Raw genomic sequence first — 27,141 nt, forward strand, 5'->3', positions numbered from 1 at the left:
CACTATCTTGGCGAGAAGTGTTTTCTGGCATCCAAAAACCAAGCTCTGGGTCAACATTGCTCAGTATAGACGAGAGGAAAATGTCAGTTGTCCATTGACAGGAAGACTATTTATACAATCCATTGATGTGTTGGTGAACGAGATCTGCTGTCTACATGATCAGTAACAGTCCTTTGCTATCTTTCACTGTGATTTAATTAAACACCTCCCTCATGTGAGGTGCTCCCGGCACAGTTTTACCTTGCTGAACCACTTTCCGCGGCTCTTATCAAACATAACACTAGCGGTTCTTCGTAGGCTGAGGCCGAGGAACGCAAGACACGTTTACATGATGTTTATGTGATTACCGTCGTGACAAATGGTCGACGCAGCAGTTTTGCGGTACGTTTTATATGTTGCTCATCCTGGACATTTTTCGCTACCCGATTTCCTGTCCAAAACAGCTGCGACTGCATCAATGTCACTTCACCCATGAATTCCTTCATGAGTTGCACGCGCGTGTTAGCACACCAAGTTGTTACACGTCTGAGAAATACCTGACGAAATCGGCAGAAGAAACATATGCTTTATTAGAGCTTGCAGTGATTATCCTTTTTATGCAGCACATCGCGCAACACCATACGGTTCCGTCGTTACTCCATTTTCTCAAATAGCCTCGTCCCCAATGGTAGCCGAACGCCCGAACCGCAGAAGCGTTGTTTTCCTAGTATTCATACGCGTAGTCATTTAGGCCTGTAACTTAATTAAATTAATGAATAATTGAGAAATGCATGCTGAATACGACACATAATTGCATAAAGTCTCGTTATTCTGGAGTGTGGCCCTCTTAAACACTGATTTTCAAACGTAAGACCATTCTTAACACTGGACTGCATAGACCCATTGTGATTTATTTCGACAGCTTGGATTTCAAAGGATTGGAATTTGAAGGGTGGATTTCATAGCGTGGATTTCGAAAGTATTATTATTAAGAGTGGGTAACAGGGTACACCCTTGTTTTCGTCCCTTCCCAAACCACGTTCCCATTCCACAAGTTGGCTACACCGGCTTCACCTCATTATCGTAACAGATTTAGTGGGGTAAGTCAAGCTGCCATGGGCTACAAACACGGCTGACTGCGTAATATCATTAACACATCATTTGAGGTCCTTAATAGATTGGGGTAAGATGATAGCTGTAGCTAGCTTAAACTTCACTACCACCACCGTCGCAGCTTTTGGTTGCGTGGGTCTTTCTATGACGCCGTCGGCTGCCATCACATGAATCTTGAAAATCTTGAACGGAATCATTACAAGATGTGGGCTGCGTAACAGCGACAATAGAAATGGATTGGCGTCCCGACCTGTTGCTTGTTCTACCATAATGTAGATCCTCGTATGGCTTGGGACAAAAGTTTATGGAACACCCGGGAACATCCGAGTTATGGAACAACGGGGTGCCGCATTTCTCCATTGGGGCGACACCCTATTCGTAAACAGGAAAAAATAAACGCACTATGATGTGGATACAGTAGCTGGTCACCCGTTTCTTATTCTATCTCTTCCTAATAGCTAGCATGGGGCCGCTTCAAAGGAGAATTACGCCAGTGTCGTGTTTCATAAACGTTTGTCCCAAGCTATACTAATTACAAGGCCAAAGCTCAGCAGAAGTGTGGTGACTACAGCTGCCTTCTTACAACTTTTTTTAACGAGTGTACCGGCTACTTCGCCACCTAGCAAGCACCCTCAGAGTATACCGTTTGAGAAAACAAATTGAACGGGACCTATCTGCACTGTTTTGTCCGATCAGTACAGCAGAGGGAAGAGCAGACAAGCAGGGAGGGGTAGATCTGTCGGGAACTAACTCGGTCACAAACCAAAACCACATGGATGGCATGCGGTGCTGTGCAATGTTTGTAGTGGCACGCATTTGCTAACTGCGCACACGTAAGAAAAAAACGAAGCTAGAACCAGTGTGAGGGACTACCACCGTTTTCCTTCGGGGCCGATGCAATTAAGAAATACGCCAGTGCCATGTTCCATAAACTTTTGTCCCAAGCTGTACGACGAATGGGTGGTTGACATCTAAGTTTGCCTGTAGTTCACTAGAATACATACTCGTATTCAATGAAATATGGGCAGCTATATATATGGGGATTCCTGTGAGCAGTACTGGAGCAGCTATATTGAACACATAGTTACAGTGCTAACTGGTCATTAAACTTTATAAAAAGGGCTTTCTGGAACGCTCGCGGAGGTTTGAAAGAAGTTCCTGATTTTACTAACAACAGAACAATTCGTGAGAATGGGAGTGTACCCTTACGAAAAAAGTTTTCTAGATTATATAGAGTTTGTAAACAAGAACATAGAATGAGAGCATTAATCCTGAATAGAGAGTGTATACAACATTGATCTGGCTTCAATGTGGTTCCTTTCAATAATTGGTGATAGAAACAGATACAAACTGGATAGCAAATTTGAATAGAAGCTGCAAACGATATTTTATAGAAACTAGAAACAATATTAGGTAAGAATTGGAGAGCATATTACAAGTCGTATACGATATGAATAGAATCTCGTTTCATTTTCGATACAGCTTCGACAACTGGTTGACTACGCATTGTTTGTGCCGCCTAGCCGATGGCAGTAGCTCAATAATCTTCTTTTGCATTTCAAAAAACCAGGAACATTCCATTTATTTTACCGCCACATACCACCCACAGCGTGCCATCCCACCCCAACCTGAAAAAAAAAAAAAAGAAAAGGAAAGGGGAGAACAACAAAGAGAACACTTGCACACGCACAAGCCTGTGACGTGTTTGCAGAGGAACAGATACTGGTAGAACACGCAACGAAATGGCTAGGCCACATGTGGAGCCGTCCTAGCTCGAGATGCAACCACACGGGTGAGGAGAGCACGCATAGATTGTTATTTCGGTAGCGAATAACAGTCACTAAAAATATTTCCTCCAACTGGTTAATATATTACTGCATTAAGGACTGTGTTTATTACTCAAATTACTCGAACTAACCCAGCACAATCTCCACACCAAATTAATGTGGTGCTGCACGTTGCACATGCATGGAGCCAGCCCCGTACTATACGATTAGCTACTGCTCTCAGTGAGTTACACTTGGTTTAAACGATGGTATAGACAGTTGAAATAGGTACACAAATGGTACTTCCGCCCTGGTTTACCTCTTTTATACATACGTTTTTTATACCTTTTCCTCTGACAGTGTAGAAGCAGCAATTCGTCAAGTGCAACATTAAAAAGTACTAAACGGTAAATGTTCACGTTGCCTGAAGTGATAAGTCACAATATTGCTATGAGCATTTGCATCTATGTCCGTACATGCAGAAAGCACGTGTATTAGTTGTTCTTCAAATGTACAGCAAAAAACAAGTAAAACATGCGCGTAAATAAGACCTTTCGGCGCCTAGTATTAGCTCTATACAGGCTGTATAGAAAATGTATACATTCTAGTTCCTGAATCCTGTATAGAATGTGTATAGAGTTTACCAGTTAAAAATCCTATACAGCTTTTATCTATTTCCTATGCACAAGATTGACACTATGATAGATAGATTATCTATAGGTCCTGTATAGAAACTAGAAAATCATTCTTATTGCCGACTTGCCGGCTGCGTTTTCCCGTCGGCGCAGGGTGCGGGCCACCACCGCTCCTGTGGCTATGGGCGACCGGCACTCGGTGTCGGGATAGCTGGCGATGGTTTTCTCGCCGGTAGCGGGATTTTGAAAACCGTGGGAGTATTACTAGGATTTATATTAACACGGTTTATTTCGGCACGATTTATTTTGGACGGTTTATTTCGGTCACCACCCGAGGAGAGCATGCATAGATTGTTATTTCGGTAGCGAATAACAGTCACTAAAAACATTTCCTCCAACTTCTTAATATATTACTGCATGACTGTGTTTCTTATTCAAATTACTCGAACTAGACTATCACAATCTCCACATCAAATTAATGTGGTGCTGCACGTTGCGCATGCATGGAGCTAGCCCCGTACTATACGATTAGCTACAGCGATCAGTGAGTTACACCTGGTTTAAACGATGGTATAGACAGTTGAAATAGGTACAAACATGGTACTTCCGCCCTGGTTTACCTCTTTTATACATACGCTTTTTATACCTTTTCCCCTGACAGTGTAGAAGCAGCAGTTCGTGCAACATTAAAAAGTACTAAACGGTAAATGTTCACGTTGCCTGAAGTGATAAGTCACAATATTGCTATTAGCATTTGTATCCATGTTCATACATGCACATATCACATGTATTAGTTGTTCTTCAAATGTACAGCAAAAAACAAGTTACACACGTCCGTAAATAAGATCTTTCGGGGCAGGTAGTATTAGCTCTATAGAAACTGTATAGAAAATGTATACATTCTAGAGTCTGAATCCTGTATAGAAACTGTATACAGTTTACCAGTTAAAAACCCTATACAGCTTCTATCTATTTCCTATGCACAAGATTGACACTAGACACGATAGATAGATTCTCTATAGGTCCTGTATAGAAACTAGAAAATCATTTTTATAAGGGTACTCACAACCCTAACAGAATACACACTTTTTTTCCCGCAAAATTTAAGAGGGCCGAGTTACACCGCATGTTACTTTCTAGTGGAATGTAAGTGTGCAATATGTGTAGCTGCTGAATGCTGTCTAAAACTCACTTGTTCTGCAGCTTCACCTGAGTAAGTGTGCACGTGCTGCAACACCGGTTTCTTAAGGTACAAGAGGGAGTTATTCTTCTACAAAGATTGACTTGATCAGAATTGATTGAGGATCCGCTGTACACCTGCCTCAGCAGCGCTTCCTGTCGACGCTTTCTAACATCTGAGAAAGCTTTCAGCATTAGATTTACTAACGGCGGACTAATTCTCGAGTACATAAGTGCATACATTTTATTCAGCTACGCTTTTTCTTTTCAGTGATATGTAATAGGGTCGAGCTATGCCCCTGGCTGGTATCGGCTGGAATGCTTGTGTGAAATATGACTAGCTGCTTAGTGCTTCTTAAAATTGTTTCTGCAGGTAACCTGGGTAACAGTATCCATGTGCCGGGAGACCAGCTGCTGCGATGCAAGAGGGACTACTACAGTTACCAGACTTGTTCTATAGGATGTGCTTCACTCTGTGGATGTGTGGATGCAGACGCTTTCAGACGGCCGACACTACATATGTGCTGGATACATGTGCCTTCATCCTACAAAATTGGAAGAAGTGCCCTATGAACACTTGTATAGCTACCTTTGGGTTGTGGGAAGGGGGCATCTGTGAGGGGGATGACCTTGGGGGGTTCTGCCGAGGGAGAGCAGCCTTTGTTTATCAAGGTAAAATGAACGTTTTGACGTTTGACTGACTTGCTTTGTGTTCCCACGGTCGAATAATTCATAAATTGGGCACCACAAAACTGTTTTGGAAGATGCTTTCTACATCTGACAAGAAGCGAGCAGCTCATTTGCATACTCTCACTAATTAAATAAGCATTATAAATTTGATTTTGGACGCTTTCGGTACCTGCTTTGTGCATAGAGACCTTCGATGAAAACCGTGTTGGTGCAATTGATTGCTTTCAGTTTGAATATTTTTTGTGCGAAGCCGTGAGCCAATGCGCTGGTTGTCAGCTATCTGGGGTCGGATTCACAAAGAGCTCGTGCGACGGAATCTGTCGTACCTCCGTCGTACGGGAAAGTTACGACGACGTGTAGATTCATCAAGGGCGCGCGTCGCAAAATCTTCGCAGTTTACGGCGGAATCCTGCGAGAGCTCCCGAACAGTCTTACGAAGAAAGATGGCGGCGTATTTGGCAGCAGTGGATTTGGAGACGGCAAAGACTTCGTAATACGCGCCAACGCATTGCACTTTGAAACAGAACCTTCGAGACCATCCTTGAAGTGACATTGAGGCACTTTTTTGCTTGGTAACCTTCAACAAATGCTTCAACTTTGTGCTCCGTAAAATCGGGTCGCAGGAATTTTTCAAGCATCCCCTACACCTCCGCTAAGACACCCCCAACACCCCTCCGAATTGTCTGCAAGAAAGGCAAAAGAAGCCATAAAAGCTGCAAAACTGGGTGCCACACACCGCTTACAAAACACCCTCACCCACCCCCTCCTCGAGACGAACATACTCGGAATATATTTGCTGTGTCATCGAACGCGTTTCGCCTGTGATTGCATGGCATCCATTATGGCTACCGAAAAACCAGAGCACGTGCAGTGCATAGTGAAAACATAGGGTGCGTTTTCTTATTCAACTCTGGCAACTCCGAGTTACTCTCAGCCGGCGAAAAATACCCAGATTAGCGGAAATGACGTCATAAGTCTACGGCGAAAATTAGCCAGAGTAGCCAGGGGCACGGGCCAGGGGTGACAATTCTACTCTACTCTGGTCTGAAGAAGGGTAGCCGTCGTTCTGACGTCACACACAAGCTAGCAGACGATGATGCGTCGTCTGCTACCAACCGTCCTGTTGACAGACAATATTGGTGGTGTTCATTTTCGAAATGTAGGACTGGTTAAAAACTGTCGAGCATTTTCAAAATCTGCTGGAGTGCGCGCATCTGCATTAAGTTGTTAAACAGAGTGTGTGTTCATGGCTCGCTGGAAGGCCAAAAGGCATACGGGTCCACTGATAAGTGCCAGTAGGCAAATTTGAGGTCTAAGGAAGCATGCGCCAGGGATGTCATCAATAATGTCATCAATTCTGGGAAGTGGTTGCACGTCACTGACGGTCTGCTTGTTTAGTGGCACGTAATTCACGCACAGTCGCTTTTTCTGTTCGTGCGAGACGACAACAACCGGGAACGCCCAAGGGCCAGAGGCTGGTGGAATTATGCCCTTGTGAAGCAATACACGTGTTTGTTCCTCTAGAAACGCTCGATGAGCTGCCGTATAGCGGTAAGGCTCTTGTATGGCGTAGCATCAGGTAGCAAAGTAATGAAATGTTGAACACCCGTGTACAGTCCCAGGTCTTGGTCATCATTGGCAAACAAAGTGATGTGCTGAAGGAGAACATCCTCCACTTTCTGGGCCTCAACTGAAGAAAGCTGCACGCCTACCCGTGGCCTGTCAGGCAGGCATGGCTGCTGCGGTGAATGCTGGTGAGAAAGTGTTGTGCTAACGTGCAGAGCTGACTGGGATGTTGTCTCCACTTCTGTAGGTGCAGGCTGGTCTCGAAGGCTTTCAAAGACTGCCCATGCTGGGAACTCCTGATGAAGTAATGGCTTGGTCTGAAGTCCGCCTTGCTGGAATGCGGCTTGCGCTTTTGCAAGAGATGAGTTGTGCACAAACACTGCATGAGAGAACAGCGGAAGGAAGTGCTCAACACAAGTTATTGTGACTCCCGTGGGGCGATGGTAGAGTTCTGTGGCGAATGGTGGCTTCACATGGAGTTCCATATGGGCTGTGGCCAACCAATCCACACCCAGGATGAGGGGCACAGCATTCCTTGGAAGGACTGCGAAGTGTACAGGGACGCTGACATGCTGTATCGATATCTGAAGCACAACCTGTCCCGATGGGCACACTTTTTCTCCACCGACGACGACTAACGGTGCTTGGGTCCATGGGGAAAGTCCATCGACTCTCCCATGGACGTGGGGTCCATGAAGATGTGATATGAAAGACTTCGAGATGATAGAGAGCGTTGATCCACTATCGGGGAAGGCCACTACTGAGCCAACGTCTTCAACTTGTGCTTGAATGACATTGAGTCTGAGTCGACTGTGCCATATGTGAAGGCTGGCTGGCTGGATGACGGAGTGACATAACGACAGAATGCCTTTATTTTGTAGAGAGCACGACGCTTACACGGCAACGCGCCATGTTTAGACAGAGAACACACAAGGCCGCGCACATAGTTGCCAGACACTCTTAAGATCAAGGGTTAAAAGGAGCGTTTGCTTACAATGCCCACTGATGTGGCCTCTGGGTAAATTATGTTGCTGATCTGTTAGATTTACTGCTTGGTCTCACTTCCGCTAAACCGTTCTGCTGTAAATTTTGTATTCTAGGTGAAAACATTTAAGAATCTGCGTGTAGGACATATCACGTGCTTCATATGCGTATGTACTTGTCGATGTCGTAATTGTTGAACATGTTTTACGTGTTCTTGACCCCTGCCTAATTTGTTCGGTTCCAATCTGCTCCTGCAGAGATGGTCACTTCCATACCATCCTTCCTGGCCAAGTCGCGTGGAAAGGCATCCAAGACACGCTTGGCCTTGGATCACTTGCTGAAAGAAGACCCAGGAGGGGGCATCTCTTTTGCATGGTTTCTCGTGACACTGAGTGAGTATTTCAATTTTTATCATCAATCAGTCTTGCATCACTTTATCGTTTCGCTCCTTCACTCTGCAGCAGCACATTTCAACTTATAACTGATATTATTCCGGTTTATTTTCTTACCCGTATGTACCGCCGTTCTTTAGTGACTGTAACAGATGCTTGTAGTGTTCATAACTTAAATGTCGCACCTATTTCTACAAACGTAGAACCTAAGGAGCTGGTGTCTCTTTTAAGTTCACATGAAATTAGGTTATTTGGTTGGGTTGGCATGCTGCTTATCCACCCTTGAACATTAGCATTCCTTTGCGATTGAAATCGTGCCTTTTTACCTACTTAGGATATCTGCGGTAATAAGTGCATAGCATGGCGGATAATGTTCGGTGTCCCTCTCCTTATTTTTTGTCGGAAACAAATTCGTTGAGTAAAGCTACAGGTCGCTGGCTTGTACATGTAGCTGCCTATCGTAATAATGCCACGAATCATCTTCGAGAAACTTCGAGGGCAGGCACGAAACGGTACATCTCATCCCGGCGCGTGCTAAAGAAGAAGCAAGAAGTTTCCAGACATATCGCCTGCTCTCTGGGAACCGCACGTGCTGTTTCTGGACCTTTCGGCGCGACGCTTAAATGATTGTGCGCTCCAGGCTGGAGCATTCATTCATGCTTTGGACTCAGTTGTGTTCAGAGAGCTATCATTCTTGTGTTTTTGCTACCAAGTAGTTTAATAAACCGTTTGCTGTTTATTCGACGACTCGCCGGCCCATTTCGCTTCGTGACATTTCTGGTGGAGGTGCGGGGCATTCAGGGGTGACGCAATTCTTGAAAAGTTCGGAATGAACCGTCGGTAGTAGGCGCAAAGGCCAACAAAGCTTCGAACATCTTTCACGTTAGAAGGAACAGGGTAATTTGCGATGGCCGCCGTCTTCTCGGGGGTCGGGGTGTACGCCGTCGCTGCTCCCGAGATGACCGAGAAATCTGAGTTCCTCGTAGCTGAATCGACACTTCTGAGGCTTCAACGTCAGCCCTGCAGTTCTGATAGCCTCGAGGACTTGCTTTAGCCGTTCGACATGTTCTTAGAATGTTCTTGCGAAGACGACAACATCGTCGAGGTACACCAGGCAGGTTTGCCACTTCAACCCGGCGAGAACTGTATCCATAACACGCTGGAACGTCGCTGGTGCTGTGCAAAGGCCGAAAGGCATAACCTTGAATTCGAAAAGTCCATCCGGAGTGACGAAGGCAGTCTTCTCACGGTCCCGTTTGTCGACTTCAATTTGCCAGTACCTTGTCTTGAGGTCCATGGAAGAGAAAAATTTTGCGTTTTGAAGGTGATCGAGCGTGTCGTCGATGCGCGGTAACGGGTAGACGTCCTTCTTTGTTATCTCATTGAGTTTCCGGTAGTCGACGCAGACCCCCCCCCCCCCCCCCCACCTGAGTGTTCCGTCTTCACTGGTACCACCGGCGATGCCCGTGGACGGACTGGTCGACGGCTGGATAATGTCATCTCTTAGCATATCTTCTACTTGCGTTCGGATCGTTTCTCGCTCTTTGCAGGAGACCCGGTAGGGCATGCGGTGAATTGGACGGGCCTTTTCGTCGACGATGATGCGGTGCTTCGCAATGGGCGTTTGTCTTATTTTCGACGATGCAGCGAAGCAGTCACTGAAATCGTTGAGTCAATCATTCACTCTGCAGCAGCACATTTCAACTTACAACTGATATTATTCCGGTTTATTTTCTTAGCCGTATGTACCGTCGTTCTTTAGTGACTGTAACACATGCTTGTAGTGTTCATAATTTAAATGTCGCACCTATTTCTAGAAAGGTACAACCTAAGGAGCTGGTGTCTCTTGTAACTTCACATGAAATGAGGGTATTTTGTTGGGTTGGCATGCTGCTTATCCACCCTTGAACATTAGCATTCCTTTGCGATTGAACTCGTGCCTTTTTACCTACTTAGGATTTGCGGCAATAAGTGCGTAGCATGGCGGATAATGTTCGGTGTCCCTCTCCTTATTTTTTGTCGGAAACAAATTCGTTGAGTAAAGCTACTGGTCGCTGGCTTGTACATGTAACTGCGTATCGTAATATATTGAGAGCTTTTGTTTCTCCCTAGCAGTAAGAAAGTGTGATGCCCTCTGTAAGGCTGGTGCACCCCGATGCTGTACTCTGCTCTCCATAATATTTATTTATCCAGAATGCAAGAAGCATTACCGAGTTGTTTCTTTGTTATGACTATAGTCTAAAAACTGAGTAGTAAAGGAAGTCCACTTTGGTCACAAAATGTTATACTAGTGCGACGTAATTGCATTATGCTGTTTCAAAATGATTAGTGCGTGAAATAGATGCGTGGCAAATGGGGAGGTGGTTCCAATCATGATTTGAACCATGAACAAAGAAATCAGTGTTAGATTCAACATGGAAATTGTGTGCTTTCTCTCTTTCTTTTTCCATGATGAGTAATACTGGCGCGGGTCGTCCACGTGGCAGTATGAAGGACATTAGGGTGCAGCGAATTTATGTGGTACATATTTTATGGAAAAAACACAGGCGCGCAATTCTCTGGTGGACGGTGAGATTAGTGCAGTGATTTGCTGTAAACTAACCATCTCATTCCTGCATAAATCACCCGTGGCACTAGTCTTCAAAAGTAAAAGTGTATACTTGCTCCACCGACGGGGTTGCTGATTCTTTCATTTAACACATATCTTGTGATTGGAACTACCTGTTGAATTCCTTTGCAGGTATTTCCTGGAATAATCTCAGTGACATTTGTGATTATATGGCTGAAGCGTGGTTACTTTGTAACCAAACATACATTTTTACAACAATTTTAGACCACATGTGTAATGACAAACACTCTAACATCATTGCGTCTTCACACAGGCACTCCACACAAAATCATCAATGTCTAACAATATTTAAATCAACATATGTACTATCCAAATATGAGTGATTTAAGGTCTTTATGACCAGTATAAGAACTTAAGATAACTCTGCGCCTGTATTCGATAAGTGCTCAGAGAGCACAATAAAGGTGTCCGTACTAGCGCCACCATGTACTAGTGTGCATGTGGAGCTGCATTCAAATGGCAGCAACTGTCGTACTACATATCCTGGATTTTCTTTCTAATAGGAGTATACCATGTATCAGCCCTGCAGGGGCAGCAAGCTGAAGAACAGAGCCACAACCTACGAAGAAGTTCCGGGGATTGTTGCGAAAACAGCAGAAGTGTAAGGGAACGTTTCACTTGGTAACCAAATACGCTTAATGTACTTTGCCACTCTAAGATGTTGTTTTGATCGCTGCAGATTCAACAGATTCACAGATTTTCCCCCCCTTTCTCTGTATGTACAATAAATGCTCGATCCGGTCTCTATAACTTGTGTGACACATTACTGCATGACTTTCAATTCTATTAAAGGAAGACACATACAATTACACATCCTAGGGTGCTGTTCCCACATTTGTGGGAGTCAATGCACTCCACACTTCAACCAAAAACCGACTCTGTCAGGTGGCCGTGAAAATTACGGGAAAGAGCCGGCAACATAGCTGTAATTAAAATCCCTGTAAATTTTACGGCTGCATTTTTTAAGACGCCGTAATTTTCACAAGGAAAAACCAGCATTCTGGCTACGTCAGAATTACCGTAAATTTAACAGCTGTACTTCTCCCGAAGTGGCCGGAATTTTAACGGGAAAAGTCCGGCAACATAGCTGCCATTAAAATACACGTAAATTTTACGGTAGTTTTTTTTACAGTGGTGCACACAGTAAAGGAGGGTTCTGGATTCTAAACCAACCCAGTTGAAATCCTTAGTTTGTCCGAAGCTTTACCATTGTTGTGTGATCTAGGGAAGCACACAGAGGGCAACTACGATAAAATTGCATTGCACCAAAAAAAGATAGCCTGGTGTACGACAACCATGTCTACAGGTGCAATGCCCCTCAGCTCCCTTCAAGACATGCAAATACTTACAGCAGAGAAAGTGTTCACTTGGAAATTAGACATTTAGACAAAATCGCTTCGCAAATTCAGGATCTTTAAGCGCCATCCCAAACACTTGCCATTACGGTATGAAATTCATCATTGTGCCACCTTACAAAGTTCCACTGCTACGGACCAACTACGGAAGTCGGGAGACACCCTTCCTTTTCCGAAAAAATGTGATCAGCTGATTGGAAATGACCCTCCTATGTCCAGTTTCAAAACAGAGTTACACACACTTGTTGTTTTTTTTTGTGTGTGTGTGAATATGTGCACAGCTTGGTGCAATTGTGTATTTTATTTATGTGATTGTGATTTGCTGTACGCTAGTAGTGGTAATATCTCAGTTATCGCACACTTTATTGATGCCATGCACACCATCAGGATGATGCCTTTCGTGCCTCATTTAATTTTCTATGGAATGAGATCCTGATAATTTGTATGGCTTTTTTAACAATGTTAGGGTGATGACTTCATGGATGTGGAAGGAACACGTGAGGAAGACATCTGCAACGGTCATGACAGTTGTCTGTCAAGTACGGTACCAATTTCTTTTATAAATGCGGCATATAGCGTGAAGTTGTTACTAACAAAGATTTTTTGTGCCATTTCAAGGAATCTAGAGGTGGTGAGCATGCGTAAGGACTTAACATATCTCAATACAACTCAGACCTGCCAGTTGTACATGAGGTGTGTGACTCTTCTTACACACAAGCTTCTGCAGGTTTGATGCATGTGTATGTTGAAACGTGAAAGACAGAGTGCTAAAAATGTTAGTAAGGTGAAAAATTGAGCAGTTCATTGCAGTAATTCTATCGATTTATTTTCAGCATTTTGGGAAATACATAGTGATGGCAAGATTACCTGTGCTATACTGCCTGACCATCTGCTATTGGAGTTCCATGTCCTAGTTATTATATATAATAGCTGTTTGAGGTTATCACATATTTATTATGCAGGTTTTGTACCTCCGAGTTTCTGCAAATGTGCTCCGCGGTGATCATGCTGGACAGAGAGCTATGCCTGTATAATAACAGTGACTAATGTTCTCATACCCATAAAACGTGACTGTCACTGAGCAAGCAGAGGACAGCACGCAGAGGGTCGCTCAAGAGAGCTCAAGTAAATCTCAAACTTGAATAAAAGAACTTCATGACGAAAGAAGGAAGTCACTGAAAAGGTTAGCCAGCTGTTGGACTCGAAACCACATCTTCTGGATTACCGATCCAGGGCTCTTACCAACTCAGCTAAGCTAAACATGCCTCTCCACTGATTTCCAAGGGTGCGTCATCTGAAGGTGACGTCATCCTTCAGGTGACGCATCCTTGGAAGTAATGCTGTTATAGTCTGAATATTCGTACAGTATGGCTATGGATGACAATGAACTGTACTGGGCTAAATTACTTATAGACACAAGCTTTCCATATACTAAGTCCACTTTTTCGTAAATATGAACCAAGTGACGGAAATCATGGTTTTTGAAATCAAAGGCTTTGCGTATCCTGTTCACCGTACAGGCTGGTATAACCATTCTCTTGTTTTTTCGAAGTTCGTGCAACACCCATCTCACAAACTGTTGGTATCTATAGTGTACCTGTATTTCCTGTGTGAGACACACAAGCTTTGAACAAAGCTAAAGCTAGTAGGACGTCGAGTAGTATTTCAACTGCATTCTTTCTCAATAAGTGACCAACAATGACGAAAAGTTCAGAATGACTATTTTGTATTGAAACCCACCAGCATGATTGTGCATGAGACACGCTTCTTACCTGTGAGTATGAGCGCTCATAGGTTCGTGCTGCCCTCGAAGTTCTAAATATGTTACTTTAACGACAGCTCCTTGCAGCATAAGCACTTGACTTGTTTCGGCATTATTATTCATGAACCACTCTGGCACCTTAAAAAGACTGTTGGAACTTGCTCTTCAGACTGAAGTCGATTCGCCGCTCAACATTTCAAAAGCAAGGCTTCCGAGCTCTGCTGCACGTAGCAGAAGTTCCCTCTCAGTTGCTGAAAAGCTGACTTGTTGACTCCGCTGTGCTTCCTCCTTCGACGTCCGTGTTGAAAAAAGCACGCAGCAATACGGAAGTTGCGGAAACCACCCGAACTTCCGGTGTGGACTTTCATCCAATAAACGTCGCGGGAGTTTTACGTCATACACTAAGGAAAACCAATGCATGATAGCTAGAGTTTAGCGCTGATCGGACGAGTTGAGGGTTGAAAGCGAAACCGCGTTTCGGCTCCTTGTTTAGAATAGTTCGCGGCTCCGCAGAGACGAAACGTTTCTATTGTAACTTGGAGGCACCATGTAGGTTCGTTATCCATACAAACAAAGGCATTTGCTAGGTTCTGGTCAGAGACCCTTTGACATGTTGTCGATCTTGACTCTGAAAAACTCGGGGTCTCTTGGATACTTCTCCACATCAATTGAGTGATAGCTAAGTAGGAGGCAAGTCTGCTTCGCTTGCTTGTTGCGACAGCGATTCAAGAACTATCAATACTGCTTTTTTCCGCTAATCACTCGATGACAGGTAAATCAGTTCCTACAGTCCATTCTGCCGCTTAGCATAGCATAGCACCACACCTGTGGCATATTTGCAGCGTTTCGCCAGGTAGAATATTTGTTTTCACGTTTCTGATTCCTATTCTGATCTTCCTTGCTCAGGTATGAGCACTCAACTCATATCTGCATCAGAAAAGCAGCTGCATGGATAAGGCACTCTGAGTAGTTGGGGAACCTTCATCTTTCGGCGTACCAGCTGCACATAAAGTTCCTCTGTGTCGGGTCGACCAGACGCCTACACAAGCAGCAAAAGGGATATGGACAAGTTCTCTGTCATACTGGATCTGTGAATGTGTGCGCCGGCGCAGTCAATATAATGTTGTTCTATTGGGAATCTTGCACGTGTGACATCAGATACCAGTGAATGCAAAGTTGTTTCGGCATATCACTTGAACTTCAGAACCAATACTGTTCATGTCATATGATTATTTTTGGCGGAGCTACAGCAGACTGCATATTTGTGATTTGCAAATACCTAATGCAGAAAAATACACATTTTGTATAACAGAAACAGCCAACGCTTCCGTGTTTTGTTATCGATTTCACTCGACGCGAACGAAAATCCACAGCCACCCACAACTGCCCAGAAACGCCAAAGCTGGGACAAGGAGAGAAGAGAACATATGAGAAAGGGAAAGTCTCTGAACGTCACACGTCACCCAGGGAGATAAAAAAAAAGAAACAAAGTTACTCAACCGTCGTCCAACGATTGGCCCGACGCCTGAGGTCACATCAGATTTCCCCAACAAAAGAATTCTGCCGACGCCGTTTCCAAACTGGTGCGCTGAGAGCCGAGGGATTCTTCGCAATTATATTTTTCAGTGCAACACCTCTTGGGCAGTCGTATTTTCTCTTGCCTGCTTGTAACGATCTCTAACTTTCTTCCGACTAGGTTGTTCATGGGTTTAGTGCAAATAAAAATTGTTCAACCTCACGACTGCAGGACACACGGTTTGTACTCGCTCTGTCATGACAGCAGTACAAACGAACTACTCTGATAATTTTTCGCAGAGCACAAAGGCCACACTGTGTTAAGCTCCTGTGAAGGTTGTTTCGTATTGCCAACTGTGGGATGGGACAAGCGTAAGCTTCCCCACATCACATTTCAAAAGTAGTACTGCCCTTGCTCTAAAAAAAAAAGGTTGTTGCATAAATATGTGATACAAGTCTAAATGTGGCTAACATGTGACTAATTGACTAATTGGCTAACATAATGACTAATTTTAGGCATCATAGGCGTCGTAGGCATTCGATGTTTAAGATTAGACGGCTATTAGTGTTACATTAGCACGTCTACTGCTATGCTGGAGGGCGGTTAAGAGACATTCTATAGGTTATTCCAGATGTTTAAGGTTAGACATCAAATAGACATCTATTATCCCACCACATGCTGCCACCTATAGCAATCGCTCACCTGCTTGTCGGTAGTTACCATTCGCCCTTGGAACAATTTCGTCACAGTCGGGCTTCAGCTGCTTTCTTTTTGCTGCTTGCCCCATACGGATTTGCAATACATCTGCTTCGTCGCAAAATTCCACACACGTTTCATCGGCAAAATACGAGGTACAAAGGTGCGGAACGCGCAATCCATTTGCCTCGACAGGAAGCCTGACGGCGAATGCTACTTCGCGTTTTCGCTGTCGTCCCTGTCCTTGCGTCCGTGAAATGTCACTTCTAGGCTAGCCCCAGATGTTTGTTTTCTTACTTTTTCGCCGAGGAACACAACGTGGCGAGGCGAACACGTCGCAATTTCAATATTGAGCGAAACTCACAGCGATTTCGAGGAACTAGTCTATTTCACACACGAACCCATAGACGAAGCGGATGGTATTTCAGAGATAAAATGAGGGAGCGCCGCGCCGACCTTGCATTGGTCGAATCATCTCTTGCGTTACGATGATGTCAACGTTTGTTTTCTCAGAGGTTGCGTGTTCGAAAAGAACTCGTTTATTTAATACTCGAGCATTTCTCATCTAAAAAATGGCAGAATGGAATATCAAATAGTGCCACGTAGTCTCGTAACTGTTTCCAGCCCACGTCTTCGGATGCGATATTCCCTTTCAATAGGCGCGTTTACATGAAGGCGACATAAGTCGACTGGGCGAGGTAGGTCGATCTCCCCTCCCCATGTAAACCCGCCTAGATGGACCTAAAGGGGACGTCGATGCAGCAGAAATAAGTCGCTACGTTGAGGTAGATCAGACGACTGAAGTCGTCTCGCCTTTGCCATGTAAACCGGGTAAGTCGACTGTGCCGACGGTTTCCGCTGCGTCACAACCGCATCTGCCGCCGTGCTCCACCCGCAACATGAACATGGCGACGGATGGATGGTGTTTGTGGGGGTGAGTATAGGGCTGTTGCCAGACTGGCATAAAATGCAGCCAAAACAAGACTCGTTCAAGGTGTACATTTATCGACTGGGCCGTTGGTAGAAGGCTTTAATGTTTATGGGCGCAGTAAAGAAAGTCACACACTGATAAAACAGTGTGCAATTGCAAAGTGACCACTTTAGTGCCTTGGCAGCGCTGTCATCGACTGAGTCGACTGAATTGCCCGGCGGACTAAGGCGCATCGCTTCTTGCCATGTAAACCGTCCCAAGTTGATCTTTGCGATCCGTCGACTGTTGGTTTCAGTCGACGTATGCGCCCATGTAAAAGCGCCTAATGTGGTGTACCGTGTTTCGATATTTCGGCGCACGTTAAGAACCCTCAGACGAGCGAAATTATTCCAGAGATCGGCCCACTGTGGCGTCGCTCATGATCACCGTTGTCTCACGACGTAGAGCACGGAATTATTAATATATTATAGTGGTTGCATCAACCCAAAGTACCCTATATATATGACAACCCTACCCTAAGTGCATACCCTAATACTATAAGATGCGCGTAATGGACTAATATAGGTCATAACGCTCGTTTTGCTAAGCTTTATCACCAATGAAACACGTGCACGAGTACACACTGCTACTCAGATAACTCTTGGTGTATCTACGTATAGCTTCCAGCAGTACATAGGTGACTGTGAACACCATAATCAGAAAATGCAGGATACCTTACAGGACAACATAGAAAATTACATGCGCGGCCCACAGAAGTAAAATTCAATCACGTCTTCCGTGCTGCGCCTACGTATCAACGCACCACCGCACAATGCCACCATTGATTCATTCTCAATGCCATTATTTATCCTAAACTCCATCAGCATGGTGACAGTTGGTCGTGTGCTCACAAAGTCTAACGAAAGTAGCTTAGGTTCAAATTATACAAGTTTCTCCTTCTCGGAGTGTAGTACAATACTACCATATTGCACATATGTTCCTCACTGAGTGGATTCCCTTACGGTCTACCAGAGCACTGCATCCTGATATTATGCAGTAAATTAGAGACCATAAATCAATTGAATGACGACAGCAGTAATTTGGTAGGATCTCTTCTTCAACTACCATAATTTAATTGAAGTATGTAACTGGGCGATGTGAGGCTAGCGTTGTGTTTCATGAGGTAGGTTCCTCCCGCCATCAGTGTTTTTGAATGTGGGAGTGACTCGGAACAATGCAAGAGAGAATGTGTTGAGGGTGAGTGCGTGTCCCGGTGTTTCCTAGCGTGGCTTTGTACGTTGAAGAGAGGGTAGCTATAGCCATGGTATTATCTCTGACCGGCGATCAGATGATGTGGCTTAGATTGCCAGTATTGGTACCTTTTCTTCAACTTCTATCATTCAGTTGAAATATGCAACTGGGAACTGGGCATGGTGAGGCTAGCGTTGTGTTTCATGAGGTAGGTTCCTCCCGCCATCAGTGTTTTTGAATGTGGGAGTGACTGGGAACAATGCAAGAGAGAATGTGTTGAGGGTGAGTGCGTGTCCCGGTGTTTCCTAGCGTGGCTTTGTACGTTGAAGAGAGGGTAGCTATAGCCATGCTATTATCTCTGACCGGCGATCAGATGATGTGGCTTAGATTGCCAGTATTGGTACCTTTTCTTCAACTTCTATCATTCAGTTGAAATATGCAACTGGGAACTGGGCGTGGTGAGGCTAGCGTTGTGTTTCATGAGGTAGGTTCCTCCCGCCATCAGTGTTTTTGAATGTGGGAGTGACTGGGAACAATGCAAGAGAGAATGTGTTGAGGGTGAGTGCGTGTCCCGGTGTTTCCTAGCGTGGCTTTGTACGTTGAAGAGAGGGTAGCTATAGCCATGGTATTATCTCTGACCGGCGATCAGATGATGTGGCTTAGATTGCCAGTATTGGTACCTTTTCTTCAACTTCTATCATTCAGTTGAAATATGCAACTGGGAACTGGGCGTGGTGAGGCTAGCGTTGTGTTTCATGAGGTAGGTTCCTCCCGCCATCAGTGTTTTTGAATGTGGGAGTGACTGGGAACAATGCAAGAGAGAATGTGTTGAGGGTGAGTGCGTGTACCGGTGTTTCCTAGCGTGGCTTTGTACGTTGAAGAGAGGGTAGCTATAGCCATGGTATTATCTCTGACCGGCGATCAGATGATGTGGCTTAGATTGCCGGTATTGGTACCTTTTCTTCAACTTCTATCATTCAGTTGAAATATGCAACTGGGAACTGGGCGTGGTGAGGCTAGCGTTGTGTTTCATGAGGTAGGTTCCTCCCGCCATCAGTGTTTTTGAATGTGGGAGTGACTGGGAACAATGCAAGAGAGAATGTGTTGAGGGTGAGTGCGTGTACCGGTGTTTCCTAGCGTGGCTGTGTACGTTGAAGAGGGGGTAGCTATAGCAATGACATTATCTCTGACCGGCGATCAGATGATGTGGCTTACATTCCCACTATTGGTACCTTTTCTTCAAGTGCCATCATTCAGTTGAACTATGCAACTAGGAACTCTGCGTGGTGACGCTAGAGGTTTGTTTCATGAGGTAGGTTCCTCCCGCCATCAGTGTTTGTGAATGTGGGAGGTACTGGGAACAATGCAAGAGATAATGTGTTGAGGGTGAGTTCGTGTCCCTGTGTTTCCTAGCGTGGCTTTGTACGTTGAAGAGGGGGTAGCTATAGCAATTGTATTATCTCTGACCGGCGATCAGATGATGTGGGTTAGATTGCCACTATTGGTACCTTTTCTTCAACTGCCATCACTGAGTTGAAATATGCTACTGGGAACTGGGCGTTGTGAGGCTAGCGTTGTGTTTCATGAGGTAGGTTCCTCCCGCCATCAGTGTTTGTGAATGTGGGAGGTACTGGGAACAATGCAAGAGATAATGTGTTGAGGTTGAGTTCGTGTCCCTGTGTTTCCTAGCGTGGCTTTGTACGTTGAAGAGGGGGTAGCTATAGCAATTGTATTATCTCTGACCGGCGATCAGATGATGTGGGTTAGATTGCCACTATTGGTACGTTTTCTTCAACTGCCATCACTGAGTTGAAATATGCTACTGGGAACTGGGCGTTGTGAGGCTAGCGTTGTGTTTCATGAGGAAGGTTCCTCCCGCCATCAGTGTTTGTGAATGTGGGAGGTACTGGGAACAATGCAAGAGATAATGTGTTGAGGGTGAGTTCGTGTCCCTGTGTTTCCTAGCGTGGCTTTGTACGTTGAAGAGGGGGTAGCTATAGCAATTGTATTATCTCTGACCGGCGATCAGATGATGTGGGTTAGATTGCCACTATTGGTACGTTTTCTTCAACTGCCATCACTGAGTTGAAATATGCTACTGGGAACTGGGCGTTGTGAGGCTAGCGTTGTGTTTCATGAGGAAGGTTCCTCCCGCCATCAGTGTTTTTGAATGTGGGAATGACTGGGAACAATGCAAGAGAGAATGCGTTGAGGGTGAGTGCGTGTCCCGGCGTGTTTCCTAGCGTGGCTTTGTACGTTGAAGAGAGGGGGAAGCTAGCAATGGTATTATCTCTGACCGGCGATCAGATGATGTGGCTTAGATTGCCACTATTGGTACCTTTTCTTCAACTTCTATCATTCAGTTGAAATATGCAACTGGGAACTGGGCGTGGTGAGGCTACCGTTGTGTTTCATGAGGTATAGGTTCCTTCCGCCATCAGTGTTTGTGAATGTGGGAGTGACTGGGAAGAATGCAAGAGAGAATGTGTTGAGGGTGAGTGCGTGTCCCGGTGTTTCCTAGCGTGGCTTTGTACGTTGAAGAGAGGGGGAAGCTAGCAATGGTATTATCTCTGACTGGCGATCAGATGATGTGGCTTAGATTCCCACTATTGGTACCTTTTCTTCAACTGTCATCATTCAGTTGAAATATGCAACTGCAACTGGGCGTGGTGAGGCTAGCGTTGTGTTTCATGAGGAAGGTTCCTCCCGCCATCAGTGTTTGTGAATGTGGGAGTGACTGGGGACAATGTAAGAGATAATGTGTTCACGTCGAGTGCGTGCCCCGGTATCTCCTAGCGGTGCTTTGTACGTTGAAGAGAGGGCAGCTAGCAATGGTATTATCTCTGACCGGCGATCAGATGATGTGGCTTAGATTCCCACTATTGGTACCTTTTCTTCAACTGCCATCATCCAGTTGAAATATGCAACTAGGAACTGGGCGTTGCGAGGCTATCGTTGTGTTTCATGTGGAAGGTTCCTCCCGCCACCAGTGTTTGTGAATGTGGGAGTGACTGGGAACAATGCAAGAGAGAACGTGTTGAGGGTGAGTGCGTGTCGCGGTGTTTCCTAGCGTGGCTTTGTACGTTGAAGAGGGGGTAGCTATAGCAATGGTGTTATCTCTGACCGGCGATCAGATGATGTGGGTTAGATTGCCACTATTGGTACCTTTTCTTCAACTTCTATCATTCAGTTGAAATATGCAACTGGGAACTGGGCATGGTGAGGCTAGCGTTTTGTTTCATGAGGTAGGTTCCTCCCACCATCAGTGTTTGTGAATGTGGGAGTGACTGGGAACAATGCAAGAGAGAATGTGTTGAGGGTGAGTGCGTGTCCCGGTGTTTCCTAGCGTGGCTTTGTACGTTGAAGAGAGGGTAGGTATAGCAATAGTATTATCTCTGACCGGCGATCAGATGATGTGGCTTACAGTCCCACTATTGGTACCTTTTCTTCAAGTGCCATCATTCAGTTGAAATATGCAACTAGGAACTCTGCGTGGTGAGGCTAGCGTTGTGTTTCATGAGGTAGGTTCCTTCCGCCATCAGTGTTTGCGAATGTGGGAGGTACTGGGAACAATGCAAGAAATAATGTGTTGAGGGTGAGTTCGTGTCCCGGTGTTTCCTAGCGTGGCTTTGTGGTGCCTTTTCCTCAACTGCCATCATTCAATTGAAGTATGCAACAGGGCGCAGTGAGGCTTGTTTTCTTTTTTTATCCTTGTATGTCTTGAATAGACTACAGCGTTAGGGGATATAACGTTTCATGTACATGGTTTGTTTGCGATCGTCCTTGCGATTAGTTAGGCGTTTTTCAAGTAGGGTTTGGTCTGTGACAAAAGAAATGCGAATATATCGCGTATGTATTACTCGTCTTACCTGTCCCCTGAGTAAAGAATAAGGTCAACACGTTGAAAATAATTATAACAGATATAAAATCAATATAATAGTCAGGTACGTGAGTACATACCCATCCCGGGTGTGGAGGATCCTTGAAATCGTTAAAAACACCATATTGACTTTTCTTTCGATAAAAACAGAGGTAGAAGTGCAAACTTCAAATTTTGCTATAGAATTGGGCCTTACTTTCATCCGGTGCACCTGAAAGTGTGACGATTGTAGCAGTCATGTTAATGACAGCCACGAATGCTAGGAACCATAATATAGGTATATCTTTTGTTTACCTGAAGGCGTCTTTCTACCTGGAGGCTGCCCACGGTTCGATGCTAATGGAATTAGCAAAACGAACATACTTTAATACAAACGTGAATACAAACGTGCGCCTAACTACTCTTCCTAATACACCGAACATGTTTCACAGAATAGTGAATTTGGTATTTGAGATGGTGGAATGGTGATGATGATGATTGTAGTTTTTATAGCGCACGAGCAACTAAAGCTATAGTGCGCCAAAACGGTGGTGATCCACTGCAAGGTGCAAGGTAAACCTAACTGTTCAATTGAAACCAAATTATCTCAGAATTTCAGGTGAAAACCACAGTAAAAGGAAAGTCATTCACTTATCAAACGTTTATATAGCCGATATCTCTAAAAAGGTTGAAAGTTCTCATGTAGCGTTAAAGAGGTTCATCCCCAAGCAATAGAGCAGGCCGCGGTGCAATATAAACTGCAAACTTCATCGCGGTCATTTGTATGTCTTACGTGGCGATACTTTTCAGCGGCTCGTGTATGGTATATTATCAACAGAGGATCGTGGCTTGATTTACGGAGCGAATAACTTATTGCTCAAACTTATCAATACCAATGTTTCGGAATCTGTGGACTGGTGTGTGCTTTTGAGCATATTGGCCGGTATTGTGCTGTCTGTCCTCAAGCCTCATGCTAAAGGGTACAAGTTCCCATTATGTTGAAAGCCCACTGACGAGTATATCGTATTTTCCCCCACATTCTATCAGGAGAGCAGCTTGGTCCGCGCCGTTCTGTACGAAGAGGGGAAAAAAGGGCGCAAAGGAATGTGTTAAACTTGCCCCCCTCTTCTCCAGAAGCTGTCGACAGCAGAAGTTGGCAAGCATCTTCGTTTCTCGGGCTGGAATACGCGCTTTCGTGCTGCAGTGTTGGCGCTGCAATATGCTTGTGTTCTAAACGCTTAGTGGCAAGGCAAGCTTAATGTGTTCCTTGCATTAGGGTAACATAATCGTGGTCACACACAGTAAGTTTAGAAGTGTTGTCTTAGAAATAATAATTTTGATTGTAATTGTATAGCGAAAAATAACTTCAATTAAAATTGGTGCCTCCGTTTTGCGCGGCGACTTGTATTATCGCTGTTCCGAATTAGCGAAACGAAGTATGTGGTGGTGGTGGTGGTGGGTGGTGATAGGGCTTGCCGTTGTCGGCCTCACGTATGTGGGCAACGTCACGACTGACGCCCTGGGGGAAAGTGCGTCCTGGGCCGACTTCTTCCTGGGTTTTCCTCAAACGAAGTAACGGGGACCACGACTGCTCGCCTTCTTGCCCAATGAAAACCAACAAGTGATTTTATTCTCGTGATCACGCGCCCTACTCAGTTCTTCCTTCTCCTTTTCCAACATCCTCCCGCGCCGCCGATGACTCTATATCCGCTTCCAGGCGAAGCAGTAGATGTACCGGGCGCCGAGTTTGCGATCTGTTCGCCAGTGTCAGCTCGCAGGCACGGACTACTCCGTCGCGTCCCAATATCAGCCGATGGACACGCCCGAGGTTCCAGAACATTCGTGGCGCTCCTGTGTCGTGTATAATGACAACGTCTCCAATCTTGAACTTTGTGTCTGGTTCACGCTTACCAAGGTGAGCGGACTGGAGTTGTAGGAGGTACACCTTACGCCACCTTGACAAGAACTGCATGCGTATCTGTTCTTGGGTCCTGAAACCGGCGCAGTTCCGCAGCGTTCTGCGGCGTGGTGGCTGCGGTGTAGCTTGGAAGTGCTGATCATCTTTTCCCAATGAGAAAGTGCGACGGCGTGAGAGGGTCCAGGTCGTATACGCCCGAAGAAATGTACATCAGTGGTCGGCAATTAATGATACTTTATATGTCACACAGCGCAGTAACCAGACCTTCGAAGTCCAGTCGACGCCTTCCTAGGCACTGCTTCAGATCTCCTTTGAACGAGCGTATTATCCTCTCCCACCACCCGCCCCACCAGGGTGTCCTTTCGACGATGAACTTCCAACAAACTCGATGATTGGCGGCGAAGTTCTGCACACCTGGTGACGAGAGGACTGCGAGAAGACGGGACAGCTGGTGGAAGGTCCTAGCGTTATCGGACATGATGACAGAGGGTAGACCACGTCCTGCGATGAATCTGCGGAATGCTGTTAAAAACCGCTCGGTGGACATCTGATGTACAAGTTCAAGGTGAACGGCGCGTGTGACACCACATGTGAAGACAACAATGTAGGCCTTTTGTTCGCGAAGTGCGGTATGCGAGACGTAAAGAGTCCCGGCGAAATCAATTCCCACAACATCAAACGGATTAGTCTTCGTGATTCTTTTTCTAGGCAACGGGGCCACTGGTGCGGTTTCGGGTGAAAGCCGTCTGTACTTGCATGGAAGACACGTGCGTAGCGTGCGGCGAGCTGTTTGACGGCCCTTGAGGATCCAGTACCTTTGGTGTAATTCACTGAGGGTGTCTTGGACTCCCGCATGATGCAAACATTCGTGCGTGTCCAGGATTACCAGAGCACTGAATCGGTGGTTCGACGGGAGCAGAATCGGATGGCGAATATCGATGGAATCGTCCATTTGCTGGAGCCGACCTCCTACGCGAAGTACGGCAGTCTCATCGAGGAAGGGCTGCAAGGTCAGTAGGGCAGAGGTGCGCGATACTGGCGCGGATCTTTCAAGTGCTGCCACTTCCGCAGGAGACGCTTGTGTTTGTGTGTTGCGTACCCAGACGAGTTCGGCTGACGTCAATTCATCTGCAGAAGGTGGACCTGTCGTCCTTGAATGCGGGTAGCGCATATTGTGGATGTACCTGAGCACGTGAGCCGTAAGCCTTAGAATATGCTTCAGTGAACTGTAATCTGCCAACCACAGCGGGAGGTCCATTCTGGTCGCGACTGCCACACAGCAAACTTCTTCCGTCGGGAAGACCTCTGTATCAACCATGGGAGCAGCTGTTGAGTTGAACTCCTGCGACAGCCACCGCGGACCTGACCACCACAGCTGGCTGTCGGGCAGAGTCTTCGCGGATACGCCTCTGGTTAGCAGATCCGCGGGATTGTGTTTGCCGTCGCAATGGAACCATTGTTGCGGGTTTGTCAGCCGTCGTATCTTGGTTACGCGGGCTGCGACAAACGGTGGCCACTTGTCAGTGTCCTTCTTGACCCAGTGCAAGCGTATTGTAGAGTGCTGCGATGCGCAGTGAACTGATGATGCGACAGAAAATGCGCGCAGCGAGTAGGCACCCGAGAAGCTCTAGTCGGGGTAATGTTAGAGGCTTCAGTGGAGCAACGCGGCTTTTGGCGATGAGCAAGGAAACCTTGATGCGGCCGTTGCTTGTTCGACTGCGAACATATACTACGACACCGTACGCCCGTGGGCTTGCGTCTGCAAATACTTGAAGATCGAGCAAGCTGTGCTGGGATCCGAGTACCCATCTTGATTGCCGTACCTCTGAGAGAGTTGCCAGATCGTCCACCCATGCGTGCCATGCGTCCAGCAGTGGTGGCTCTAGAGGTGAGTCTCAAGGCCATTTTTCCTTCCACAAAGTCTGGAACTGTAAGCGCGCTGTAATGGCGAACGGAAAGAGGAGACCCCGAGGATCATATAGTCGAGAGAAAACCTGCAGTACCCCACGTTTCGTGGAAGGCGCGTCTAGTGAAGGCCTGGACGGACCGCGCGGGGACCCAGATCTCGTCGAATTGTCTGTCCCATGGCATACCAAGTACCCGAAGAACTGACCCCACGTCAGAGACGTTGTCGTATGAGATTCCATCATTTAAATATTTCTCTTGAAGGACTGTAGAGTTTGACTCCCATTTCGGAATGTCCATCCCCGCCACTTGCAAGATAGCTCAGGTCTCTTTGTAGAAAGTCTGAGCTTCGGCGAAATCCCTGCACCCGACTACCAAGTCATCCATGTAAACGCTGATGGAAAGTCGTACAGCAGTGGCTGGGTAACGATGGCTGATGGATCTGAAATGGTGCTGCAAGGTGGTCGCAGGGAGGGACGGGCACGCGTGTCATTCTCCACTCCTGCAGAGGCGGGTTCGCGTTGGAGGCAGATGGAAGGTCGGACACCCAGAGGAAAAGAAGGGCGTCGCGATCTTCCGGCCGAATTAATATTTGGAGATATGCCTTCCGGATATCGGCAGTGAGGGCAACCGGGTGGTACCGAAAGGTGAGTAGGAGATGCAAGAGGTCACTGTTCATGTTCGGCCCTTTCGACAACACGTTGTTGTTTCGACAACACGACATGACGGTTGGCCAGAGATATGGGATGACACATAAAAAACAATTCGAAACTTGGTTTTAGTAGTAGATACTGGACACAGACTGTCCGCAACACTACAAGGCTTCTGGACACGTTTAATTAGCAATTAGAGCTAATTGGGACCCCCCACACTAATCAGGACCCTCCAGGGAGTCATTACACTAATTGGGGAGCATCTAAGACGTGTCCAGACCACCCTGTGTGTTGCCGACAATCTGTGTTCATAAAGATAAAAAATAGGTAGAAAATAAAATAAAAAGATAGAAATAGAGTGGAGAGAAACAATTTATTCGAAA

At 45.8% G+C, this 27,141-nt stretch overlaps 1 protein-coding gene across 1 annotated transcript in view; it reads right to left on the reverse strand.

Moving 5' to 3' along the window:
* Positions 1 to 27,141, reverse strand: part of LOC135393004 (uncharacterized) — a 204,616-nt gene that overhangs the window by 52,230 nt on the left and 125,245 nt on the right. The window contains exons 7-9 of the mRNA XM_064623605.1: positions 22,598 to 22,639; positions 22,500 to 22,514; positions 22,384 to 22,404 (exon numbers count right to left, since the gene is read on the reverse strand). Of these exons, the coding sequence (XP_064479675.1) occupies positions 22,384 to 22,404; positions 22,500 to 22,514; positions 22,598 to 22,639 (78 nt within the window). The remainder of the gene's footprint in view (positions 1 to 22,383; positions 22,405 to 22,499; positions 22,515 to 22,597; positions 22,640 to 27,141) is intronic.

Source organism: Ornithodoros turicata, chromosome 4, assembly GCF_037126465.1.
Source record: "Ornithodoros turicata isolate Travis chromosome 4, ASM3712646v1, whole genome shotgun sequence".
Lineage (NCBI taxonomy): Eukaryota > Metazoa > Arthropoda > Arachnida > Ixodida > Argasidae > Ornithodoros > Ornithodoros turicata.